Source organism: Myxine glutinosa, chromosome 1 (genome assembly GCF_964187855.1).
Source record: "Myxine glutinosa chromosome 1, kmMyxGlut1.1, whole genome shotgun sequence".
Lineage (NCBI taxonomy): Eukaryota > Metazoa > Chordata > Myxini > Myxiniformes > Myxinidae > Myxine > Myxine glutinosa.
Window position 1 is genome coordinate 423,611,450 of NC_136261.1, and position 27,641 is coordinate 423,639,090.

Genomic DNA, 27,641 nt, shown 5'->3' on the forward strand with positions numbered 1-27,641 from the left:
AAGCGGTTGATTATGTCTCTGCTACATCTGAAATGATGAAATTTACACTATATTCGTTTAGTGATAGAATTGGTAAGGGAGCTGTTGAAGGTTTTATTCCTGATATGTCAACGGGAACAAATGCTGACCCTGGTTATAGTTAAAGGAAGGCAATGTATAATGATGAAACAAAAACAGACAATATTTTTACTGTAGCAGTACCTCTTAAAGGTATATTTGGATTTTGTGATTATGATAAAGTTTTGTTTGGGCTTAAAATTAGATTTCAACTACAAAGGAATGATAATGTAAATAGATTGCTTTCGGGGCTCAAAATGCTTTTGGTGATAATAATAAATTTGTTATTAATGATTTGTGTTGGTATATTAGTGAATATACTCCTAATCTTAAAACGGAAGAGATGTTAAATAGAAGACTTAACTCAAAGAAACCACTAAATGTATCATACCTTAACAGAAGATGTCAACACGTTAAACTGGAACACACTACCTACACTTGGAATTTAGGTGTTCTTCAAGGAAAGCCACGATATCTATGGCTCATTTTTAAGAAACCAGATGGAGATGAAGGTACTGATAAGAATAATGCGCTGAGTGATAATGCTAAGGTGAAACAACTTCAGGTTTCTCTTGATGGCACATTTTATCCGTGAGATAGATTGGAAATTGATTGGGAAAAAAATTATTATGCGGAAGCCTACATGTCTTACCAAAAGGTGTGTGAAAGCAACGGTAATAATGTTCCTATTTTGGATATGGTTGCATTTCAAAAACTTTATACAATCTACGCAATTGACCTGAGTTCTCAAAAGGAAACTATAAAGTCTAATAGAGTGGATACTTCTCTATACATTGAAAGAGGAGAGAATGAAGAAGTTGATGCTTATTGTTTGCTTTTGGAGGAAACAGAATTACAGATTAATACAGATAATGGTGTTATGATTAATATCACATAGATTTTTTCTCATAAATAAATGAGTAGGAAAGAACCGTTATATGTTAATCAAATCAATCTTAATAAATTAACTTCTTGTATTCAAAATCAAAAGCCTTGTATTATTAATGTTAATACAATTCAAAGAAAAGGAGCAGTAAGAATTGATGTTTTACTCACAAGAGAGCAGGTAAAAACACTAAATGATGCTGGATCACTTAATATTAAAATGACAAAACCTATGTTAAAGAAATATTCAATACAAGAGGGAGGATTTCTCACGTTTCGAATTCCTTTATTTGCTGGTTTAAGTGTGGCGGGAGCATTGACTGGTGGTATTTCAGCAGCAGTAAAAACTGCTAACGAAAGGAAGGCACAACTAAAATTTCAAAAAGAATTGGAAAGACATAACAAGGAGTTGGAGAAACAAATTAGTGGAAGTGGTGTAATTGTAGATTTTGCTGAAAAGCTTAAAAGCCTACCTGATAAAGCTAGATTGTTGGTTGGAGATATGCTTTCCTCTATCGCTCAACCGGGTGTTAAACTAACTAAAAGGGGTAATGGGTTATATCTTTCTCATAAATAAATGGATAAATGGTTTAAACAATTTGGAGAGAATACAACGTCAAATATTTAACTTGCTTAGCAAGACTTCGTCATTGCTTCCCAGCATAAATTGGTGCCGTCCGTCATCGCTGCAGTAATGATCAAGGGTAACTCTATCACCGGTGGTGCTGTGACGTACTCGAGCCCCACCTATATCGGCATCAGGAGTGCTAAGCATTCATCATCTACTGCATTCAACCACCTCCACGACATGAAACGCATTCGTTCCTTGACCGAATTTCGGGACAGCTTGTCGTGCAAAGACGGTCTTCCAAAACCTGTCATGATTGTGACCGTGGATGGTGGCCCGGACGAAAATCCGCATTATGAGAAAACGATTCAGTGTGCAATTGACTATTTCTGTACAAACGATTTGGATGCCCTCTTCATCGCGACCAATGCCCCAGGTAGGAGTGCCTTCAATCGGGTTGAGCGACGTATGGCACCGCTCAGCCACGACCTGGCAGGGCTCGTGCTGCCCCACGCTCACTTCGGCAGTCATCTTGATGGATCGGGCAAGACGGTCGATGATGAGCTGGAAGTCCAGAATTTCGCCCATGCGGGCAAGGTCCTGGCGGAAGTTTGGTCTCAGACTGTCATAGACGACTTCCTAACGGTGGCAGAATACATCTCGGCAGATGCAGAAGACGATATTATTGAGAAGGACAGAGACTGGCAGGCGATACATGTACAGGAGAGTCAGTATATGGTACAACTGGTCAAGTGTAACGATTGAGACTGTTGCAGAGAGCCCAGAAGCTCGTTGTTCAGTGTAGTCTGAGATCGCTTCCTTCCGCCCCCGTTGCCCATGCAACAGACGGGTGATGGGCTCGTTTGCAACACGACTGATGGGAAGTTTCCAACGCTGTTCCAGAGCCTTGTCCTTGGGCAGAGCATTCTCATGCCGGGAGCCCGTAAAAAATTCCCAAAGGGAGTCCCGTATGACTTCGCATGTCCTACTCTGGAAACCGAACTCCAGAGGCGGACTTGTTCAACTTGTGGACTGTATCATGCCTCCATAAAGTCAGGCAAGGCCCATGCCCGCTGTCACAAGGACAAGAAACTGGAGCAGCGCGTGGAATGTGTGCGCCCGCAGCGCGTAGCCACACGACGACAGCGGGAGCTAATGTGCCTGGTGGCGTACCAGGAGAACGAGCCGGTCCTGGAATGGCTAGACGATGATGGTGTCGACACTGAGGGGCTCCAACTTCCACAGGAGCAATCAATCGAGTCCGGTACCCTGATACTGACCACCGAAGCAGGCGAACCCGCATGGGAACTGGAATAACTTACGAGACCTTAAGAGGCTATACAAACAATTCGTTGTGGCGTCAATATTATAAAGAGTAATAAAGAGTACTAAATTTAATACAGTTAAATCTGGTTTCTAGTTGTGACCTCGACTTCAGTATCAACATGGTCTCAGCAAAAATGGGATGAGTAGTAATCCCACTTTTGGTTTTAAAAACTTAGATCACTACTGTTATGTAACGCCGATGCGAACACCCCCCCACCCCCTCGTAACACTTCGTAACGCTCGGCCGTACACTCCCCCACCCCCCATAGCGTTACGTAATATTTGAATGGCCCCTAAGTATTGTAAAAAACCAAAAATTGATAATGTGGTAATCTGTATGAGAGATGAATTAACAAAGTTGTCCAAGAATACAAAGAATATTATTATGAATTTAGACACACAGAATGGTTCTCATTGGGTTTGTATTCATAATAGTCAGGATAAATATTATTTTGATAGTTATGGTATGCCACCGCCTGTTGAAGTAATACAATTCTTACAGAATGGTGTTTCTCAAACATTTCAAGTTCAAGAAATTAATTCTAAATGTTGTGGTCAATTATGTTTATATGTATTATTTCAACTCAACAAAAATGAAAATTTTATGATGTCATTTTAAATCTAATATAAAAGACTTATGTTGGAAAAGATGGTTCTATCTCTGGAGAATCCTCTCAGGATATTGATTTATCAAATTATTATACAAAGGCACAGGCTGAACGACAAAAATATAGTATAAGTAAAAATATTAACATGAAGAATACTTATAAATTAATCAATTATCCAAACCCTACAGATGCGAATGACTTAATTAGATTCAGTGATTTATCACAATATATATCTTTAAATAAAACAGCACGTTTTGTTAAACAAGTAAAATTTACAACCACAACACCTGGTTATACTGACCATACACCTTTCCTCATTCAATTTAACTATCTGCTTACAATTGAATTTTATAAAGAAGGACATATAGTTAATATGCGAATTAATAAATGGGGGTATGATATGTCTGATTTAGGGCATAATTGGTTTTTTTCAATAAACTTAGAAGACCTACATGATTTTAATGTCTCGTAAAGAAGAATATTATCTGCTCGGTGAGGATAAGGAGTTATGTGGAAGTACAATTAGTAAACAACAAATACATGATTTTAAGAAAAGAAAAATATATGATAGTATAGCGATGGTTAACATGACAAAGAAGGAAGGTAATGAGATAAGGATAGAAAGCCGAGGAATACAAACCGATTTGGTAGTGGGAAGATGGGGTGGTATTACCTGTCATAATATTAACCTCACATACATTTCTGATACATAAATGACAGGAAGAAGACTGCAAGAGAATTATAATTTTTGTATTCAGGGATACCTACAAGAAAAGGGTGCTCGGTATTACATACCTTATGATTTGGAGCATATACATGGAAATTTTGTCATTAAAAACTGGCCTTATACTGATATTGCTAAACCCACAAATAGAGACTTCTTTAAAATATAAAATAAAAATGAACTTCTCAAAGTTATGAAATATAAAACTCTTTTAGAAATCGTCAACAAATCTTATTGGTATCCTATTATGAGAAAAATAATTATAGATACAAGAATATCTCAAAATCCAGAGGAATATATGTATAATATTATTTGGGGCTCAAACTCAAGGGTAGCAAGGGATGAGGAAGGAGTTGAAGAAGAGAAGGAGGAAGGAGTTGAAGAAGAGAAGGAGGAAAGAGAGAAAAAGGAGTAGGAGGAAAGAGAGAAAAAGGAGAGGGGGGAGAGGGAGAAAAGGGAGAAGGAGGAGAGGGAGAAAAGGGAGGAAAGGGAGAAAAAGAAGAATGAGGAAGGGGAGAAAAAGGAGAAAAGAGAGAAGGAGGAGAGGGAGCAAAGAGAGAGGGAGGAAAAATATAAAAAGATGGAAATCAGTGAGATTAATAATTATAGATTGAAGGTATTACAGCAAATAAATCAAACTCAACGCACTGAGGAGGAAAATAAAGAAATGAAAAGTCTAATGGAAATATTATTTTCAAGAATAACGACATCAATGTCTTTTTTTTTTTTTTTTTTTTTTTGTATACAAGATCGAGGCTCGTGAAAGAGCGAACATTAATCACACAGAAAGACAAACAGACACATAAAACAAATAACATCGGGAGTGTTAGAGAGAGGGGGAAGGACACAAACACAACATTTGAGAGCAGGGACCGAGAGACATGGAGACATCAAGAGAACTGTGGGAGCGAGAGGGCTTTGGGGGGGAAGCATGGGAAGGGGGGGGGTGGGAAAGGTATAAAACATATGGACACTGCCAGGACTTCCAGGCAAGAAGTTGGAATGTCAAACAAGGTGGATCTGTGGTGAATTAGTGGGGGTAGAAAAGATCAAGGTTTTGGATGGGGGAAGATAAGAGATGGTGGTGAACAGCTGTTTTAAAGACCTGGAGGAAGGAGTGTGATTGAAGTGAGTGTGGGAGTTTGTTCCAGAGGCGGGAGAAAAGAGGAATTAAAGAGTGAAGGTGAGCAGAGAGCCGAGATTTCGGCAGTTTAACCATCAGAGGGTGGCTGGCAGATCTTGTGCGACCTGTAGGAATATTTGGGGGACAGAGCACAGAGAGAGCTGTGGGATCAAGGCCGGAGAGGAGTCCGTAGAAGACAGAAAGACCACCGACCTGCCTGCGGTGAGTGAGTGAAAGGCCCTCAGAGATAGCTTCATCGCGGGAGATTCCAATGATTCTGAAAGCTTTGGATTCAACAGCGTGAAGCCGAGCCAGGTGTGAGGCAGGAGCACCAGCCCATAGGGGAGAACAGTATTCCATTGAGATGCGGATGAAAGCCTTGTATGTGGAGAGGAGCTCAGGTGTGCCTAGGAAGGACTTCGCACGACGGAGGATGCCCAGTCGGCGACTGGCTTTGGAGGCCAGCTTGGAAATGTGGTTTTCCCAAGAAAGATCATGGCAGATAGTGAAACCCAAAAGCTTGAGTGACAGAACTTCTTGGAGAGGATTGTTGAGAAAGTAGATGGGAGAGTTGTCCAGTCGATCTTTTCGGAGAGACATAGTAAGAGTGTGAGATGTGTCAGGATTGAAAGACATGTTCCACTTGTTTGGCCAGTCTGTGATTTTGTCCAGGTCTTTAGAGAGTGAGAAGGCTGCAGACTGCCGATCTGTGGGAAGAGGTATGGAGCGGCAGAGCTGAATATGTCTTCACTTTCAGGGAGGAGATTTAAACGAGAAAGTGGGGATAAAGAAGAAAAAGAAGGAAAAGATTATGTGGTTGATGATGTTGGTGTTATTGACTTTAGTTAATTTTGTTTGTAAGTAAATGGAGGAGAGAGTGAAGGCATTCCTTAGGGTTCTTTATGTTTTAAAAATAAAGATTGAAATGTATATGTTAAAAACCAAAAAGGTTTTGATACTCTGTTGGAATTTTTCTGATAAATAAATATGAGTTATTGTCTCAAATGTAAAAAGAAAACTAAATCTAAAAATATCTCTTATGTTAAAGCTAAAAATAATAGAGTTTATCAAAAAGGAATATGTCAAGTGTGTGGCTCTAAAAAGTGCCAATTCATCTCTCCTAAAAGTGGAGGAGACATACAAAATTTTCTGTCAGGAAGTAAATTTACAACAACTGGAATTCCTGGGGAACAACATCTACCTGGATATTCTTTCTGTGGTCCTGGAACAAACCTGGATAAAAGATTAGATGAGGCTGACAATCCTAAACCTTGGTCTAAACCTATAAATAGGGTTGATGAAGTTTGTATGAAGCATGATATTGCTTATGGGAATACCACTACATTGGATGAAAAACATGAAGCAGACAGAGAAATGCTGTATAATTTGTCTTTAATACGAAATCCTACATTGAGAGAGAAAGTTGATAGGTTTATTGTGAAAAAAATGATAAGTGCTAAATTGAAACTTGGTCTTGGTTATTCCCCAAAAAACTATTAAACTCCAATGATGTCATCAAGACTGAGGAGCTTTTGGCTAATGAATTACAAAAACCTATAATCACAAAGTTTAAAAGAAGGAAAGTTTATTCTAAATACACCGACCACATATGGTCCGCTGATTTAATCGAACGAAATAATGATAAGGTATACAGGTATGCTTTAACCGTTATTGATTTGAGGAGTAGATTTGCCTGGGTTGTTCCTTTAAAAAATAAAAGGGGTTATACTTTAATGTTAGCCTTTAAGCTAATATTTGATAGGGATAAAAGAAAACCAAAGAAATTATGGACCGATGAGGGAACAGAGTTCTATAACAAAATATTTATGAAATTCTTAAGGGGAAGGATATTAAATTATACAGCACCTTTAATGAAGGAAAGGCAGTTGTTGTTGAGCATTTTAATCGTACTTTGAAAGAGAAATTATATAAAAAATTCACACAACTCGGTTCTCAACAGTGGGTATATTTAATTGAGGATATTGTAGATAATTACAATAATACAGTTCATTCATCAACAAAATCAAAACCATCGGAAACATTTACAAAATTAGAATATGAAAATGAGATTAATTTGAGAAAACCCAAGTTAAAAGTTGGTGATATTGTAAGAATATACCGATGGAAAAGCCATTTTGAGAAAGGTTATACAAAAAAATGGACTAATGAATTATTTAAAATCGTTGATGTAATGGATACAGTCCCTTGGACCAACAAATTATATGATTTAAAATGGAGAAGAAATCTTGGGTTCATTTTACGCACAATAATTACAAAAAACACGAGTAAGCAGATAATACCCTTGAAAATAATAAATAAGTAAATAAAACGTAATGGGGATATGTTCTTGAGATCTGTGAACCCCAAACACAGAATCCCTCAACTTTTCAGTTGGGGCTTAACTTTTGTGTGTGTGTACAATGGGGATACGTTCTTGAGATCTGTGAACCCCAAACACAGAATCCCTCAACTTTTCAGTTGGGGCTTAACTTTTGTGTGTGTGTACAATGGGGATACGTTCTTGAGATCTGTGAACCCCAAACACAGAATCCCTCAACTTTTCAGTTGGGGCTTAACTTTTGTGTGTGTGTGTGTGTGTGTGTGTGAGTGAGTCATAATAATATACAAACCCGAACCCAACCCCATCCCTAACCCAACCCCATCCCTAACCCAACCCCATCCCTAACCCAACCCCATCCCTAACCCAACCCCATCCCTAACCCAACCCCATCCCTAACCCAACCCCATCCCTAACTCAACCCTATCCCTAACCCAACCCCATCCCTAACCCAACCCCATCCCTAACCCAACCCTATCCCTAACCCTAACCCTAACCCTAACCCTAACCCAACCCATCCCCAACCCAACCCCATCCCTAACCCAACCCATCCCTTACCCTCACATTCAAAATCCCAACCCTAACCCAACCCCATCCCTAACCCAACCCCAACCCTAACCCTCACATTCAAAATCCCACCCTAACCCAACCCCATCCTTAACCCAACCCCATCCCTAACCCTCACATTCAAAATCCCACCCTAACCCTAACATAATCTTTTTTTTGCTTCTTTTTTTAAATACGTATTTAATTTTTTTTTTCCTCTTCCCTCCAATTCTGTCTTTCAAGCCTTTCAAGTTTGAAAAAGTAGAAATGGGAAGAAAGAATTTTCCAGCATTTTCTTCCTCGAACTTTCTTGATATTGCTTAAATCAAGCGTCATTAAACAAAGAACATTGTTCATTGCTTTAGAATCCAAAGAGTCTCCAAGATGGACCCCACAGGTAGAGTCTCCAAAATAAAACCAACTTTCCAAGTTCCCAAGGTATAACCACATTCCTGTTGAGCCTCCAAGATAGGTATCACATTCCGAGTCATCAAAACAAAACCCCCATTCCGAGTCTCCAAAAATATAACCATCTTTCCAAGTCTCCAAGGTAGAACCACAATTTTCAGAAATATTGGGGGTTTCCGTGACAAGTCTCACATAGTATAACTGCGGACCATCAGGGAAAACTTCCCTTTCCCAATTTTTTAGGGTTTCTATGATGTGTCTCACATAGTATAACTGCGGACCATGAGGGAGAATTCCCGTTTCCCAATTTTTTAGGGTTTCTATGATGTGTCTCACATAGTATAACTGCGGACCATCAGGGAGAATTCCCGTTTCCCAATTTTTTAGGGTTTCTATGATGTGTCTCACATAGTATAACTGTGGGCCATCAGGGAGAACTCTCCTTGCCCAATTTTTTTTAGAGTTTCTGTGATGTGTCTCACATAGTATAACTGCGGACCATCAGGGAGAATTCCCGTTTCCTAATTTTTTAGGGTTTCTATGATGTGTCTCACATAGTATAACTGCAGACCATCAGGGAGAACTCCCCTTTCCCAATTTTCAGAAATTTGTGGGTCTCCAATGTATGACTTGTATTCTGGCTCATCAAGGTAGAACTTGTTCAGTGGGTTTTGTTTAGATAACTCACAACAAGTATCATCATGGTAGAACTCTTTTTCAGGATTTTGTGGATCTCCAAGGTATAACTCTTTGGCTGGGTCATCAAGGTAGAACTTGTTCTGTGGGTCTTGGTTGTTCAAAATGTCTTCAAACAAAAAAATAACTTCATCCCAAGTTGTGTTAAAAGCAGAATTTTCATTTCGTATCTCAGATACAATTTCCTGTGAAAGAAAATAACAATGTATTAATTTAATTCAATATTTTTATTTGTATAAATCAAGCTCTATGAATATTAAAATTAACTTTGTTAACTCTTACACGGGTCTCATCTAAAAAAATTAAAAAAATTAAAGAAATAATGAAATAAATAAATTAATAAATAAACAAACTTACCTCCATTGATAAGAGGTTCGAGTCCAGTTCATCTGAAGGTTGAGTTCTACACAGGTAGTAGGACTCCAAGGAATAGCAAAGGTATCCCATTCCATTTCGGCATTGTAGTCCATTCTCAAGTGAAGCAGAAAGCGTGTTTGAAAAAGCCTGTGTGGTCGGTGCCTTTTATAAGAAGGACTGGGTGTCATTTCCTGTGGAAATTCCCTGGGCATGTCTTAACTGGAAAAGATGTGATGGAAATTCCCTGAAAATGATGTAATGTCTTCACTGAAAATAATACAATGGCAGAGTTTATAAAGTGGGTGGGGCTTAGCAAAAAGTGGACGAGGCTTAACAAAAACTGGGCGGGGCTTAACAAAAAGTGGGCGGGGCTTACCAAAAGTGGGCGGAGCTTAACAAAAAGTGGGCAGAGCCTACCAAAAAGTGCGTGGCACAGGAGGCGCTCAGACAAGAACATTGAGGGAGGTTTATCATTTTATTTTAGCTCAGTTAAAATATCTTGATAAAGAAACAAACTCAAACATATACTTTGTTAATGTATTAGATGGTGATGAGAGCTGTAAGAGAATTAAATTATTTCCTACGCATAAACAAATATTTGTAGGATCGTTGTTTGAGTGGTCTACTAAACAACAATGATCATTGATATGAAGAGTAAAAGGTTAAAAGGTCTATAAGGCCAAGGGGGTAGCAGTAATGTGGGTGTTAAGAGGAACAAATATTCATAGGATCATTGTTTGAGTGGTCCAATGAACAACATTAAGGATAAGAGTTGGTTATCTTTTGCTATAGCTATTATGTCAAAAGGCCAAAAGGTTCGTAAAGATCAGGGTCGCAGAAATAGAGGTGTGAAGGGGAAATGAAGAAAAGTGATGGTGAGAGGAAAATTTACATGAAAGTGAATGGAGATTTGGGGTTGTCCCAGGAACAACATTTCTTCTCTACTCCCATCCCCTCTCTCCCTTCCCCACTACCCCATCCCCCTTCTCTCCCCCACTACCCCATCCTCCTCTCTCTCTCTTCCCCACTACCCCACCCCCCTTTCACTCTTTCCCAATACCCCCATCCCCCTCTTTCTCTTTCCCACTTCCCCCATCACCCCCTCTCTCTTCCCCACTACCCAATCCCCCTCTCTCTCTTTCCCACAACCCCATCACCCCCTCTCTCTTCCTCACTACCCAATCCCCCTCTCTCTCTTTCCCACAACCCCATCCCCCCTCTCTCTTCCCCACTACCCCATCCTCCTCTCTCTCTTCCACACTACCCCATCCCTCCTCTCTCTTCCCCACTACCCCATCCCCATCTTTCTCTTTCCCACTACCCCATCCCCCTCTCTCTCTCCCCCTCTCTCCACCTCTCTCTTCCCCACAAGCCCATCCCCCACCTCTCTCTCTCCCCCTCTCTACACCTCTCTCTTCCACCACTAGCCCATCCCCCCTCTCTCTCCCCCTCTCTACACCTCTCTCTTCCCCACTACCCCATCCCCCCTCTCTCTCATCCCCACTACCCCATCCCCCCCTCTCTCTCTTCTCCACTACCCCATCCTCCTCTCTCTTTCCCACAACCCCACCCCCCCTCTCTCTCTCTCTTCCCCACTACCCCATCCCCCTCTCTCTCTCTCTTCCCCACTACCCCATCCCCCCTCTCTCTCTCTCTCTCTTCCCCACTACCCCATCCTCCTCTCTCTCTCCCCCTCTCTACACCTCTCTCTTCAACCACTAGCCCATCCCCCCCTCTCTCTCTCCCCCTCTCTACACCTCTCTCTTCCCCACTACCCCATCCCCCCCTCTCTCTCTTCCCCACTAGCCCACCCCCCTCTCTCTCTCTTCCCCACTAACCCATTCCCCTCTTTCTCTCGTCCTCCCCTCTCACCAACGATGTAATCAGAACAAGATCTTTCTTGACAAATCCTGGTTCGTTCTGTAACATAATCCGGTATAAATTGCTCGTTCATCCTAGATAAAATTTACAATCCTGAAGGAATTTGTAAGATATTTCCCAATGTCTCACATAAACATCTTACATCAACAAACATTGTGGAATCATCTATCTATAATAATAAAAAGGTGTGTGTGTGTGTGTGTGTGTGTGTGTGTGTGTGTGTGTGTGTGTGTGTGTGTGTGTGTGTGTGTGTCCGTCTCCTCCATAACTCCAAAACCATGAAAGTTATCACCCCCAAACTTTGCATACCTACTTCTCCGCCTCCAAGCGATTACATGAATGAAAACTGGGTGTTTGTGTTTTTTAAACTACAGACTTGGCATTTAATATGGAATATTTTTTTTGTGGGGGTGAACTTACTTTTCAAGACGACTTGGAACCAAAAGTTCATTGGAATTATGTTGAAATTATTCTAGATTTTGTTAATGTGACCTTTAAAAGAAACAAAAACCATATTTGACATTTCGAAGCAAATAAATTCATTCTTGAAAGTGATGTAAACTGATATCGAACTCAATTCACGGACAGTACTTTGTTAAACTTCTGTACGTTTTCCAGAAGTATCTCTTTATTTTACACATTAGCCAAAAAAAATTTAAACAAAAACAAAAGCTAAATTATGACTGGGATTACGGACAGTAAAATTACAGTTCAGTACTTCGTGTAACCCCCACCAGCATTCAGGAAAGCACGTACACGTTGAGGCATGCTGTTCACGAGATTTGCCAAGGTTTGGACAGGAATCGCTTGCCATGCAGTGACAATAGTCTGCTGCAATTCACGCATGGAGGTAGTCTGCTGGTCCAAGTTGTCGATTTGACGCGTTAATTCTGCCCACAAGTTCTCTATCGGATTCATATCCGGGGACATGGCAGGCCACTCCATATGCTCTACACCATGGTCAGCAAGAAAGTGTTGGATCATGCGAGCACGATGAGGCCGTGCATTGTCATCTTGGAAGACAAAGTTTCCTCGAAAGGCTGCACGAGCAAATGGAAGCAATGTTTCTTCCAGAATGACCCTGTACTTCAACTGGTTTAGGTTTCCATTCAGAACAACCAGGTCAGTTTTGCCCCCTGGATGAAAAGCAGCCCAAACGGTAACCCCACCACCTCCAGCTTGGACTCTTGGCACTATACAATCTTCGTTGTGGGCTTCATGCACTTGTCTGCGCACTCGGACGCGGCCATCTTGACGATAGACCAGAAATCTAGACTTGTCACTGAAGGTCACGTGATTCCAGTGTCCTGACTGCCATTGACGGTGCTCTCTGGCCCACTGCAATCGGCGCTGGCTGTGTTGTCTGGTCAGGCATGGCTTTCTCAGGGGACGCCTGGCACGATAGCCTGCTTGAACCAGTCGTTGGTTGACTAGCCTTCTGGATACAGGCACATTTGTCAGTTGCTGCCACTCAGCCCTAAGCCGATTAGCTGACTTGGTACGGCCATTGCAGACTAACCGGTGCAGCTGGAGATCATCTCTCCTTGTGGTTCTGCGTGGACGTCCTGGCCTCGGTATTGGAGTAGGGACACCCCGCTGAGCATTTCGTTTCAGGATCTTTGACACCTGACCTTGAGTGATGCCATACTGCCGAGCAATAGCACGCTGTTTCATGCCAGAATTTCGTAAAGCCACCACTCCATGACAAACATCATTGTCAAGTTGACGGACCATCTCCAGAGGAAGCGGCAATAACTTTTGTAGACGTGCAGCAGTTGTTTTCCAGTAATACAGAACGCAACAACCCTTATATACCCGATTGTGAAGGCAATCGTCAAATGTACCTGTCCTTACATTTTGTCACGCCACCTGTGACATAATCGTGTTATTGACTTCTTGCTGCGAACGACAATCAGCGACATGGCTCTTTCAACAAAGACATCACCGTAGGGTAAAATAAACTCACCAGATTGATATACTGAGTTCAGAAAGTAAACCCAAGTCAAGAAAGAAAAAAAATTCCATATTAAATGCCAAGTCTGTAATTTACACTAACAGGCTTATCCTTTGGCCAGCCTGCGTTCAGGTCGCTTAGCTTGGGGTCTTAATTCCCCCATTTTGTCCACTCAACTCAAGTATTCCCTGTGTCAGAACAGGTCGGTTTCTGTACAATAAAGCTTGCTCGAGTGCTTGAGCTGCTTGGCGAGCGCTCTCCGAGCAGCTTGGTAATGGATGGAACACCCCTGCTCCCTCCTCAGATTGAGTCTATTTTATTTAGTTCCTTCATTTAAAGAGTAAAAATATGGGCAACACACCTGGCGCTCACCTGGTAGACTAACCAGTATACTGCACTGACTAAAGGTATTTTAAACCAATTTCAATGGTCGCTAGAACACAGGACAGCAGGTAGAATCACAGAAACATAATCCTGAGACTTTAAACAAACAAACGATAAATACCTATTTTGGGGTCCACTCCCCCCCAACCCCCCACCCAAAATACCTCCTTTTGTAATGCCTTGAACAAACATTTGTACATCACTGGTGTTGAAGGTTGTGGGGAAGTTTCATCGAAATAGTGTTTGTCGTTTCAGGGAAAAAGCAAATACCTATTTTGGGGTCAAACGTGGATCCACTTTGACCCCCTGAGGCCCCGACTTTTTGTTATTGCCCTGAACAAACTTTAGACAGAACACAACAAATACAATTTGTGCCCAATTTGGTCAAAATCTCATCAGCGGTTTCGCAGAATAAGTTGCAAGTGTTTCCGGACGGGTGACGCGCCATCGCATAAGCTCACCTGAACTTTGTTCCAGGTGAGCGAAAAAGTACGTATATCAACGAATGAAGCAGCCCCTCCCGCCTCCATCCCCGCACCCCTCCCCCCCCGCACCCCTCCCCCGCCCTGCCCGGCCTTTGTTGTGCTATTTTATTTTCCCCCTTTTTCTCCGATCTGCTTTCATTATACGACGCGTCACTTCCACATCAATAGACACATCGATACATATAAATGTAGCGGTTACCGCTGGATGTACATAATCGCCTTGCACCGGCCAGAACACGGCCAGACGCGCCTCTCCCGGGCATGCCCGGACTCACTGTTCCCGGGCACGCCCGAACCTCCCGGGCACGCCCAGTCTCGTCTTTCCAGGGCTCGCCCAGAGCGTCCGGGCATGCCCGCTATCGCCTTTCCAGGGCTCGCCCAGAGCGTCCGGGCATGCCCGCTATCGCCTTTTCAGGGCTCGCCCAGAGCGTCCGGGCATGCCCGCTATCGCCTTTCAAGTGTTCGCCCAGAGCGCCCGGGCACGCCCAGCCTCGACTTGCCAGGCCGCAGCCAAACACGCCCGGGCAGGTCCAGACTCGCCTTTCCAAGGCTCGCCCTTGATACCCGGGCATGCCGGTATAGCTTTTGCCGGGCAAACTTCCCGACATAAATGTGTATATATATTGTTGCCCGATAAACGGGCTTGTCAGAATACCTGAGCTGTTTTGTTTCAATAAAGCAACTCGGACGAATTCTGTCTTTGGTCGCGTCAATTCTTTCGACTCGCGTTGGAGCGCAGTTCCTTCATAAACACCATTGTCTGTCCGCCATTGTTCCTTATCCACGGCGACATCTTAGAGGTTACAAACTCCAGACTCGGGGCACAAATACAACTTCACGAAGGGGAGAGGGTAACATCGGTAATGTGTCCACAGCATCACGTGGGGGCATGGGGGGGGGGGGGGGTGAGAGGGTAACATCGGCAATGTGTCCACAGCATCACGTGGGGCATGGGGGAAGGGGGGAGAGGGTAACATCGGCAATGTGCCCACAGCATCACTTGGGGGCATTGGGGAGGGGGGGGGAGAGGGTAACATCGGTAATGTGCCCACAGCATCACGTGGAGGTATGGGGGAGGGGGGGAGAAGATGACATCGGCAGTGCCCACAGCATCACGTGGTGGCATTGGGGAGGGGGGGAGAGGGTAACATCGGTAATGTGCCCACAGCATCACGTGGGGGTATGGGGGAGGGGGGGGGGGGGGAGGAGATGGCATCGGCAATGTACCCACAGCATCACGTGGGGGCTTGGGGGAGGGGGGGAGAGGGTAACATCGGTAATGTGCCCACAGCATCACGTGGGGGCATGGGGGAGGGGGAAGAAGATGGCATCGGCAATGTGCCCACAGCATTACGCGGGGGCATTGGGGGCGGGGGGGGGGGGGGGGAGAGGATAACATCGGCAATGTGCATAAATAAATAAAAACAATTGTTGTAATAAGAGTTTTTTTGTGAGAAAGAGATTAATGTGTTTGTGTTTTTGTGCGTTTGTCTAACAATGTCCGCGACCCCGTGTCTTGTCCGCAGATGGACGGAGCCCGAGTCTGGACCCAAACTCTGCACATCGACGGATCAAGATCTCCCGGGATCTCAGGACGGCGTCTCCAACCGGGACCGAGAATCAGTACCGGAAACATCCTGATCGGTTTGATGTTTGTCCACAAGTTGTTTCCCGTGATTGTTTCTCCTCAGGTCGTCATTACTGGGAAGTCGATGTGGGGTCGAGTCGTTGGTGCGGAATCGGGATCTGTTTAAACTCCATGGGGAGAAAAGGGGGAAAGAGCTTGTTGGGAGAGAATCCCGAGTCTTGGTGTTTGGAGAAACGTAATAACGAATTCTCCGCACTTCACAACAAACAACGAACCTCCCTGTCCGTCCCGGGGGATCCTGAACGGTTTGGGTTCTTCTTGGATTGCGAGGCGGGAGATTTGACGTGTTTCGGGGACTCGCGGGTCCTGCACGTGTTCAGGGGGAACTTCATGGTCCCCGTTAAACCCGCTATTCGGGTTTATTGTGGTTCCGTTCATTTTGTACATTTAGTGAAATCAACTTTCATCACGAACTGATCCGGTTATTTTGGGTTCAAATCAATCAAATCATTTACCTGTTCATGACGATGTGATTTTCCTGTTCATGACGATGTGATTTTCCTGTTCATGACGATGTGATTACTGATTAATGTTTATATTATAGTAAAGTTTATATAATTTAGTAAGTTCATTGTTTATCTCATTTAATGTGAAATGAACTTTAACCTGAACTCTTCACTCCTCACAAAACAATACAGATTCTTCTTCTTCCAATGTGTGATTGAATGGGATGTTTGAGTGAAGAAAGTCCCTCCAGGTAGATGAAACCGTTCATGTTTACCCGGAATGGAGCACCGGCGTTAATAGTGAAGGTGAGAGTGGGTTTGGATCGGATCACAGGTAGAATGTGGAACCCTGGATGGAATTAACAGAACGTTCATCAGTTATCGCTAATCACACCGTTGGAAACATGGCCAGGTGACATTTTGGGTGTTACTCTCTCGTTTGCTCTGATGAAGGGTTCACACCGGAAAAGTCAGCTTCTCATTGTTTCACATTGTTCTCATTTTTAATCTTAATCTTTGTGGAAATCTCTTCCATCCAATCAAAACACAGAGATAAAATCATCATTTAATAACCAGTGCAGTGACGTCACTAAGTTAATTTAGCGTCATCAGGTGAATGCAAATTCCAGAGAAGGCGTCACATCATGTACTGTGATGAACAATTCATATTCACCTGGCGGGAGGTAAACCGTGATCATGGAGGTGCTGCCCTCAGGGCGACATTGCACTCCGGGAGGGGCAGGTTGCGGTTCATCCTCGAATTTCCCCAATTGGGGGAAACTCGACCCCACATTTTTGTTAGTGGGGACTTCGATCTCGCTATACCTGCATATTTAAACAAAGAACAGGTAAACACCTTCATGCTAAACATTCACCAATTCACTTCTATTTTTAATTTTACACGTCGACGCCATTGAATGTTGATATTACAATCTGCATGACGAATCTTCGCAGGTGTTACGTTTGTATCGTGAGTGGATAAAACATGTACGAAACGTGCTTTGTGACATCACAATAGGGAACAATGCGCAGTGGAATTGAAAACAAGGGTGTTTCACAGGTAGGATGATCCATCAATGCGCGGTATGGGGCTCATCCTGGTGTTTCACAGGTAGGATGATCCACCAATGCGCGGTATGGGGCTCATCCTGGTGTTTCACAGGTAGGATGATCCACCAATGCGCGATAGGGGGGCTCATCCCGGTGTTTCACAGGTAGGATGATCCATCAATGTGCGATAGGGGGCTCATCCTGGTGTTTCACAGGTAGGATGATCCATCAGTGTGCGATAGGGGGCTCATCATGGTGTTTCACAGGTGGGATGATCCATCAATGTGCGGTAGGGGGCTCATCATGGTGTTTCACAGGTGGGATGATCCATCAATGTGCGATAGGGGGCTCATCCCAGTGTTTCACAGGTAGGATGATCCATCAATGTGCGATAGGGGGCTCATCCCGGTGCTTCACAGGTAGGATGATCCATCACTGTGCGGTAGGTGGATCATCCTGGTGTTTCACAGGTAGGATGATCCATCAATGCATGGTAGGGGGCTCATCCCGGTGTTTCACAGGTGGGATGATCAATCAATGCATGGTAGGGGGGCTCATACCGGTGTTTCACAGGTGGGATGATCAATCAATATGCGATAGGGGGCTCATCATGGTGTTTCACAGGTAGGATGATCCATCAATGCGCGGTAGGGGGCTCATCCTGGTGTTTCACAGGAAGGATGATCCATCAACGTGCGATAGGGGACTCATCATGGTGTTTCACAGGTAGGATGTTCCATCAATGTGCGATAGGGGGCTCATCATGGTGTTTCACAGGTAGGATGTTCCATCAATGTGCGATAGGGGGCTCATCCCGGTGTTTCACAGGTAGGATGATCCATCAATGCGCAGTAGGGGGGCTCATCATGGTGTTTCACAGGTGGGATGATCAATCAATATGCGATAGGGGGCTCATCCTGGTGTCTCACAGGTAGGATGATCCATCAATGCACGGTAGGGGACTCATCACGTTGTTTCACAGGTAGGATGTTCCATCAATGTGCGATAGGGGGCTTATCCTGGTGTTTCACAGGTAGGATGATCCATCAATGCACGGTAGGGGGCTCATCCCGGTGTTTCACAGGTAGGATGATCCATCAATGCATGGTAGGGGGGCTCATCATGGTGTTTCACAGGTGGGATGATCAATCAATATGCGATAGGGGGCTCATCCTGGTGTTTCACAGGTGGGATGTTCCATCAATGTGCGATAGGGGGCTCATCCCAGTGTTTCCCAGTTAGGATGATCCATCAATGCGTGGTAGGGGGCTCATTACGGTGTTTCACAGGTAGGATGATCCATCAATGCGAGGTGGGGGGCTCATCCCGGTGTTTCACAGGTAGGATGATCCGTCAATGTGCGGTATGCGGCTCATCATGGTGTTTTACAGGTAGGATGATCCATCAATGTGCGACAGGGTGCACATCCCGGTGCTTCACAGGTAGGATGATCCATCAATGTGCAGTAGGGGGCTCATCCCAGTGTTTCACAGGTAGGATGTTCCATCATTGTGTGATAGGGGGCTCATCCCGGTGTTTCACAGGTAGGATGATCCATCAATGTGCGGTAGGGGACTCATCCCGGTGTTTCACAGGTAGGATGTTCCATCATTGTGCGATAGGGGGCTCATCCGGTGTTTCACAGGTAGGATGATCCATCAATGTGCGATACGGGACTCATCACGGTGTTTCACAGGTAGGATGTTCCATCAATGTGCGATAGGGGGCTCATCCCGGTGTTTCCCCGGTAGGATGATCCATCAATGCGCGGTAGGGGGCTCATCACAGTGTTTCACAGGTAGGATGACCCATCAATGTGTGATAGAGGGCTCATCCCCATGCTTCACAGGTAGGATGATCCATCAATGCGCAGTAGGGGGCTCATCCCGGTGTTTCACAGGCAGAATGAGCCATAAATGCATGGTATGGGGCTCATCATGGTGTTTCACAGGTAGGATGATCCATCAATGTGTGATAGAGGGCTCATCCCAGTGCTTCACAGGTAGGATGATCCATCTCCTTTTCTCTGCATTCTTTTTCTTTTCCTGCCTTTCCAATGGCCTCACCTGTCTCTTGTGCTCTGGCAGATCAGGGCTCCCCATTTGGTGGCGTCCTTTACTTCCAACCTTCTCTTTCTGTCCCTTGATGTAGGCAAGATGTTTCACAGGAATCATTTTCTCTCTGCTGCAGGAACAGTTAATGTGGGCTTAGATCACACAGCCCTCACCGGCCTCACAGCCTCCCCCCTCACAACTGGTAATCTGACACTTGCAAGTCAAAATATCAAATATCTTGTCTAACTTGACAATGAACCTCTCTTTGGCATCAAGTTTGCCCTTCCCAAGAGAAAACTTCACTGCCTGATTCCAGACCTCCTTGAGCTTGGACATGATGGTCACCTTTTCATTGATAACAGGAGGCTTGAAAAGAGCATTAGCTTTGCTCCACTGACAAATCAGACCAGGGTAGATGTCAGACACGAGCTGGTCCACTGGGTAGTTCCTCCTGTCATCTTCACTTTGCTCCCTCAAGTAGATGCCATACCTCAGGATATCCCTCACAGTTGGCAGTTCAGACACCAACAGCTCCTGCCCAATGCCAACAAGATTACTTAAATGAGAACTTGATTTCATCCTTGTTCTGACTTGAGCCAGAAGTAGTTCACACTGAAATAAAAACAATAATACACAGGTAAGTATCCACTACAGACAGATATTAAGGTATTACACAGGTATTACAGAAAACCTGGAAATATTCACTTCACAGGTCACTATTTTCCTTCACATGTAACTCAGGCTAGCAATAGGTAAGTACACAAATCAATTAACAAATATAATTTAAAACAAGGTAATTTACATCTAAAATTATTATCTATTTGTTCCTCAGGTTCCTAATCAAAAACGTACTTACTGGCAATGCCATAAGAAGAGAAGAGAAGACGGATAGATAAGGATTGCCAACCTCCTCAACATCGAGCTTTCAGCAACAAGATGGCTACAACTGCCGTCCCAAAAGGAAGTTACCAAAATAAAAGCCCTAACTTCAAAATAAAAAACGTCTTTTTTTCCAGAAGAATAGCAAAATAATCAAAATTTTTATTATAATCAACTGCAAATTGATGTAGGTTAGGGTTATCAGAATTTTAAAAAAACCTCAGATTTGTGTTCTACACACCAAAATACGTAATATGAACACCCCTCTCGATTGATTTACAAAAAAAAAAAAGTATGGCCCGCCCTAATGATCCATCAATGTGCGGTAGGGGCTCATCCCGGTGTTTCACAGGTGGGATAATCCATCAATGCGCGTACCGTCCCTCGGATGAACGTTAAACGGGAATCCCGTCTCCCGACATTAGTTGGTGAACGTTAAAGATCCCAAGGTATCCTTCGTGAAGAGCAGGTGAGCCATCGCCGGCATCCTGAACAAATTACAGAACAATTCCACCGTCACGTGCACAGGTCCCTGCACTCAGTCAATGACGCGACCCCGACACATTGTGCCGCATTCAAAAGAAGAAGAAGAATCCATGATTAAACACCATACCTGGTTCTGTTCTGAAGCCTCGTCAGTCCAAACACCATTGAACTTACCGCTAGTTTCACTCACAGTGAAATGTACCTCGTTGGAATTCTGCACCTATATCTGGTGGTGGATGCTTCTTCATCACCATCAGGTATTGTGGGATACCTGCCACGTGTTTAGTGTGTCCAGTAGATATCAGGTGTGGCAGCATGTTTATACCTCAAGGTGCTGTTCCCACCTACCCAGCTCTTTCACCTTCCACACACCTTTTTAGTACGAGGACTATTTTGATGGACACAAGACACATTGGTCGTTCTTGGTTCTTGTACAAGTCTCCGGCCGCACAATGAACGACTTTGCTGTCGATCTCTCAAGGTTAGACCACTCACCTTAGTCTGGAAGTGCTGAATTCCTGCCCATGGAGCTCACCAGGTGTTTTGGTTCGTGGTCCTGATGTAACAGGTTTCAACACCTCATCATCGTTACCTGAATGTTGGTAGATGTTGTGGGCGGTGCCACGCGTTGTTGTACCTTGTAGTGTGTGTTCATGGAAGTCCAGGTTATCAATGGCACTTTGAGTGAATTTTCCACCTGTCAGGTTTGTGGGAATCAAGAGCTCACCTTGTTCCTGGTCCTCCTCACTAGTCTGTGACATGGAAGCGATACATCTCTGGCTATTTGATACCTGATGATATTGATAAAACGGTTCAATATTTCAACTCTTTCTTTACTCCTGGTTTGTTTTAAGGTGTGAAATGCTCGTGGGGATACCTGCTACAGGTGCCCAAATACCTTGATCCATATTCAGCACTTTTCCCCGATTTCTCTCACTCAGTTCCAATTTTAAGTCTGACTCATTCATCTCTGGAGTTGCATCATTCACCATCCAGGTCATGTGATTACAGAGTGACACAGGTACACATTCAGGTGCAGAATCACAGCGATGAATAAACAGCGATGGATAATCTTCTGGGTTCTTCTTCTTCTTCTTCTTCTCCGTTTCTCACAGGTGTCCTTCACATCATTCCGGAATGATTTCGCAGAATGGTGGAAGATAACGTTCTTTTCAGGCTTAGCACCCGTGGTTGTGGATTCGTCACCGCTTTTCTCTGCACGTTTCTTCAGGCAGGTAACCTTTGATGGAAGATAACCTGTTGACATATCTGATGAACAAATGATAGAAGATTTACCTTTTTGTGGGACTATCATAACCTTTGATCCACGGTCTGCGGAGTATTCTTCATTCCTTTTTGAGAATGGAGCACCTCTATGAAGTGGTATTCATTATACCAGGTACGGACAACTAGCACCTGTATTTGTGCTGAAGTGAACTCAGAAAGATGATTGTGTTCGGATCTTCAGATAAGTTACCATCTTTGTAAGAGGTGAACTACTGCAGGGTATCATCATGTACTGGATCACAGGTGTGTTTCATCTGCAGGTGAGACTTTGTCATATTTGTACACACAAAGGTCTTGTGATACCTGAACTCATTATCAATCATGTCACCACAATTGTTACCATATACTTGGATACGATGTACCATATCATCATCACTGAGTACCTTTTCTTGCTCCCATATCACATTTTGTCGATTATATCTTTCGTACTCACAGGTAGTCGTTGATGTTCACCTGTGCGATCTCGTTCCTTCACACAAACGAAGCACTGATTTCTATGGTCTATGGATTTAGTACCGGATGACCCAAGGTGGATCTACACCTGATGGTCCCAGAGTTCGTTGCTGCATTTTTGTTACATGTGTTGGACACGTGATGATTTCACTCTTTCACAATTTCCACATGTGACATGACATACAGGTACCTTCTCAACAAATTGTTCTTCTTCTTCTTCATTCAACTCTTCTCACACAAACTGCTACTGTCGTGAAATTATACCAAAGGTGAACCCAGGGTGTGCTCGCTTCAAAAGGGGCGTCTATAAGACCCGGGACAACCGGGGCGCACGAACACTCCAGCGGCACTAACTGTGACATAGTCCTGTAGTTTGAATGGTATGTACGCCCCTATATGCTGCGCTGATTGTTCTCTCTATTGGTATCGGCCATTGCCCATGAAATACTCTGATTCTAATGCCTGTTGCATGAATTTATTTTTACAGGATGTTACTTCAGATCTAAATTATATTAAAACTACCCAGGGGTCAAGTCGTGTCTGAGCTTGATTTTCACGACATTTAATATCATTTAGATCGCCGGAATGGCTGACCACAAGATGATCGTGGTACCAATTCTCGGAGGCGACTCTCAAGCCGAGGGATCGGGATCGGAGTTCACCCACTGGCTCAAAATGCTGGAGAATTACTTTGCTGCTCACGAAACAGAGCCCACCGCTGCGGTGAAGCTGTCTGTGTTACAGTCGAAGGTCCATCACACCGTTTTCCGGAGCATTGCTCGATTTGTGACGTATGCTACGGCTCTGGCCGAGCTGAAGCGACTATACGTAAAAACAAGGAGCGCTGTGCACGGCCGGCATCAACACTCCCAGCAGCGACAACAACCATCTGAATCGATCGATCGCTACGTGCAGGAGTTGCGTTATCTGTTGGCAGACTGCATGCAGGAAGTACGGACCCATGAGCAAGTGCAAGACGACTTGCTCCGAGATTCATTCGTCTCTGGAATTAATTCTGGAGTCTTGAGGCTCCGACTTTTGGAGACCCCGGATCTGACATTTACGGAGGCACTACGGCTGGCACGTGTCTATACAGATGCCCGAGAACAATCCACCGCTTATGATCACCCACGAGTCGTGGCGGGGACCTCTCAACTCGCGCGACCGGAGAGGGGTACCGCCGAGGATATGGAGGAGGACCCGACCACCACGGCCGAGTCTCTGGGTGCTCCCGAAGCAGACTCCGCTTCCGGCCTAACTGCTGCCGCCGCTGCCCGGCCGCGGCCTGACCGGTATGCAAAATGTTATTTCTGTGGGAATCGGCAGCACCCTCGATCTGACTGCCCAGCTCGGGAAGCCATATGCCACCTGTGCTCCACCAAGGGCCATTTTGCAAAGGTCTGCAGGAAGGCCGCTCAGGGCAGGCGTCCCCGCGCGACCTTGAATGGGCTCATCGCTGAGCCAACGGATCGAGCGCCGGACGGGGCGCCTCACTCGGCTTTGATGAGCCGACCCTCCTTCTCGCGGGCCTCTGGCTGCACACCCGACCTTGGTGAGATACACGGAGCCACCGAAACAAATGGCGCGAACGCGACTGGCCGCAGCGTGACCGACCTTGACTGGCGTTCGAACGCCTACTTCAAACAAGCGACATGCTCCTGCTTTGGAAACTCCTCTCGATGTGCGGCAAACGCAGCACGTGACTCGAGCCCCATCTGACGGCGGCTCTTACGAATTACATGCACCCACTCTGGCATATGAATCTGCAGACGGCAGTGATCCTTCTCACGTGACTCGAGCGCCATCTGGCGGCGGCTCTTACGACCTACGCACACTCACTCTGGCAAATGAAACTGCTGATGAGCCAACTATGCGCTTGTCACGAGGATTCTCCCCGGGCTGTCCGAATGACCGGCAAACTGCAGCCGGCGTGGGAATGTCCTCTGACAGTGGGTATTACGATTTCAATGCTCCTGCTGAGGCCCAACCTGCCGACGCTGCCCGGAGGATTGCAGCCGGAGTGGGATCCACCCAGGAGGCGCGATCTTCTCGCCCGGCCGGTACAATACCTGCCGGGTCTGCCGGCCTTGCGCAGGCCATCATTCCGCTCAAGGTCGCGGGCGTTTTTGCGCAAGCTTTGATTGACACGGGGTCTACGGATAGTTTTATCGATCAGCGGCTAGTGCATCAACATGGGTGGCCGGTTCTCGGGACAACCCGCCGGATCTTCATGGCCTCTCAGGGACTTCGGTTGAGCACAAAAGGGGCGTGTCGATTGAAACTTGTGATAAAGGGACGCACGTTCCCGGATGTGTATCTCATGGTATTACCTGCTTTAAGTGCCGACGTTCTGTTAGGACTTGATTTCCTTAAGCCGCATGGACGTTTGGAAATAGACTTCGGTGGGCCGGACACACTTGCTGTGTGCACCCTCGCTCAAATGGACGTGGAGCCTCTCTCGCTGTTCCCCAACCTGACCACTGATTGTACCCCTGTAGCCGTCAAATCACGGCGCTACTCTCGCGCAGACGCGCATCTTCGTTGCGGAAGAAACGGCCCAGCTCTTAAAGGACGGTATTATAGAACCCAGTAGGTCACCGTGGCGGGCCCAAGTCTTAGTGGTGCGAAGTGAGGCCCACCGCCGGCGCATGGTAATCGACTATTCGCAGACGATTAATCGTTTTACACAGCTGGATGCCTACCCCTTACCGGGGATGGACGCCCTGGTACGCCAGGTGGCCCTGTATTCCGTTTAAGCACTCTCGATCTGCGTAGTGCGTATCATCAGGTCCCCATCTCTAGGGCTGATCGCGTCTTTACAGCCTTTGAATCGGGTCAGCGGTTGTACCAGTTCACTCGACTCCCATTTGGGGTAACTAACGGAGTCACTTGCATTCAGAGGGCTATGGATGACCTCGTTGCGAAGGAGAACTTGACCGATGTCTTTGTCTATCTGGACAATCTTACGGTTTGTGGGTATGACCAGGAGCATCACGACGCTAATCTGAAGTGCTTCCTCGAGGTCGCGCGGAAATATCGCCTAACCATGAATGCGGCTAAGTGTCGTTACTCTCTACGCACGGTAGATCCTTTGGGGTACACCATGACCCATGGCTCTGTCTCTCCGGATAAGGAGCGTCTGCGCCCTTTGCTCGATATGGCTCCGCCTAGCGATCGTGCTTCGCTGAAACGCGCTCTTGGGCTGTTCGCCCACTATTCAAAGTGGGTGCAAAATTTCTCCGCAAAGCTCCGCCCCCTCGTGGCCTGCGACACGTTCCCCATGGGCCCGGCCACCATGGCGGCCTTCGAGGGCCTTAAAGCCGACATCGCTGGCGCCGCTGTCGCGATGATTGACGAGAGTGCCTCTTTCGTTTTGGAGAGTGATGCCTCAGATCATGCGATAGCGGCGACTCTCTCCCAAGGGGGACGCCCTGTGGCTTTCTTCTCGCGGACTCTCACCCCCGCCGAGTGGAGGCATTCGTCTGTCGAAAAGGAAGCGTATGCGATCGTCGAATCAATTCGGCGATGGCGGCCGTACCTGCTTGGGCGGTGTTTCCAAATCGTCACGGACCAACAAAGCGTTGCATTTATGTACGACACCTTACATGCTCAGCGCATTAAGAATGAGAAAATCACCCATTGGTGTATCGAACTCGCCGACTTCTGCTACACCATCAAATACCACCCGGGGAAGGATAACCTGGTCGCCGACGCCTTATCGAGGCCGGCCACTTGTGCGGGGGTTGTCACTTTGGAGGGGCTGCACACTTTGCACGGCACTATGTGTCATCCCGAGGTAGCACGTTTCGTGCATTTTGTGCGCGAGAGGAATCTGCTGTACTCGATTGAGGACATCTGCCGCATCTGCCGTGATTGCACGATCTGTGCGGAACTCAAACCGCGTTTTTACAACCCTCCTATGGTGATGCTCGTTAGGGCTACTAGACCGTGGGAGCGCTTGGCGATGGACTTCAAAGGGCCGCTGCCAATGTCGAGCAACTCTCGCTATCTGCTCACTATCGTCGATGAGTATTCACTATTCCCCTTTGCTTACACGTGCGGGGATATGTCGGCTGCCACGGTTATTCGGTGCGTGCAGAATTTGTTTTCTATGTTCGGGTATCCGGCCTACGTGCATACTGATTGGGGTGCAGTGTTCCTGTCCCAGGAGGTGAGGGGCTACTTGCTCCAGCATAATGTCGCTTCGAGGTACACCACCCCGTACCGGCCCCAAGCGAATGGGCAGATCGAACGCTTTAATGGGATTATATGGAGGGCCGTCATGCTAAGCCTTCAGACCCTCGGCCGAGGCCTCGATAAATGGGCGTGGTCGCTACCTGCCGCTATAAACTCGATCCGGGCTCTCCTATGTACTGCCACCAACCAGACTCCTCACGAGCGACTGTTCCACCACCCTAGAAGCTCCGGCAGTATCCAATCTTTACCCAGCTGGCTCGCTGAGCCGGGGCCCGCCTATCTCAAACGAGCGGCTCACGCTAGCAAGTACGACCCCCTTGTTGACAAGGTGCGGGTCCTCCAGGCTAATCCCGAGCATGCTCGCATGTTAACGGTGGACGGCCGTGAGTCTACTGTCTCCGTACGCCATCTCGCCCCATGTGGGGACGACGACAGGGATATCGACGAACCTGTCTACGAGTCTATGGACTCTACCGAAGCTTCCCTTATGGAACTACCACCGATACTTCCGTCATCACCCACTCCCGTGCCCGAAGGCGCTGGGGCGCCCCCTCCGACACCCACCTCCGGCGGCTATTCCGACGCGGGGGACTCCGGGCTTGGAGATGCCGTACCCGGTAGTTTCCAAACACGAACTGGCAGGGAAGTTCGCCGCCCTGACCGCTACGGGTGGACCGACTGACGTGGATTGACGTGACCAATTCGATTATTGCTGACGCTTGCTTGCAACCTGCCGAGCGGCAGTATAGTTCTAACGGCGGGGAGAATGTTGTGAAATTATACCAAAGGTGAACCCAGGGT

At 45.8% G+C, this 27,641-nt stretch overlaps 1 protein-coding gene across 2 annotated transcripts in view; it reads left to right on the plus strand.

Moving 5' to 3' along the window:
• LOC137419050 (E3 ubiquitin-protein ligase TRIM11-like) overlaps positions 1-16,554 on the plus strand; it is an 86,801-nt gene extending 70,247 nt beyond the window's left edge. Inside the window, exon 8 of one of the 2 annotated variants that reach the window (XM_078770610.1) lies at positions 15,867-16,125. In XM_078770610.1, coding sequence (XP_078626736.1) covers positions 15,867-15,981 — 115 coding nt within the window. In that variant the 3' untranslated portion in view covers positions 15,982-16,125. Of the gene's footprint in view, positions 1-15,866 lie in introns of both variants that reach the window. The other variant, XM_078770609.1, reaches the window with a different exon arrangement.
• Positions 16,555-27,641: the final 11,087 nt, after the last annotated feature.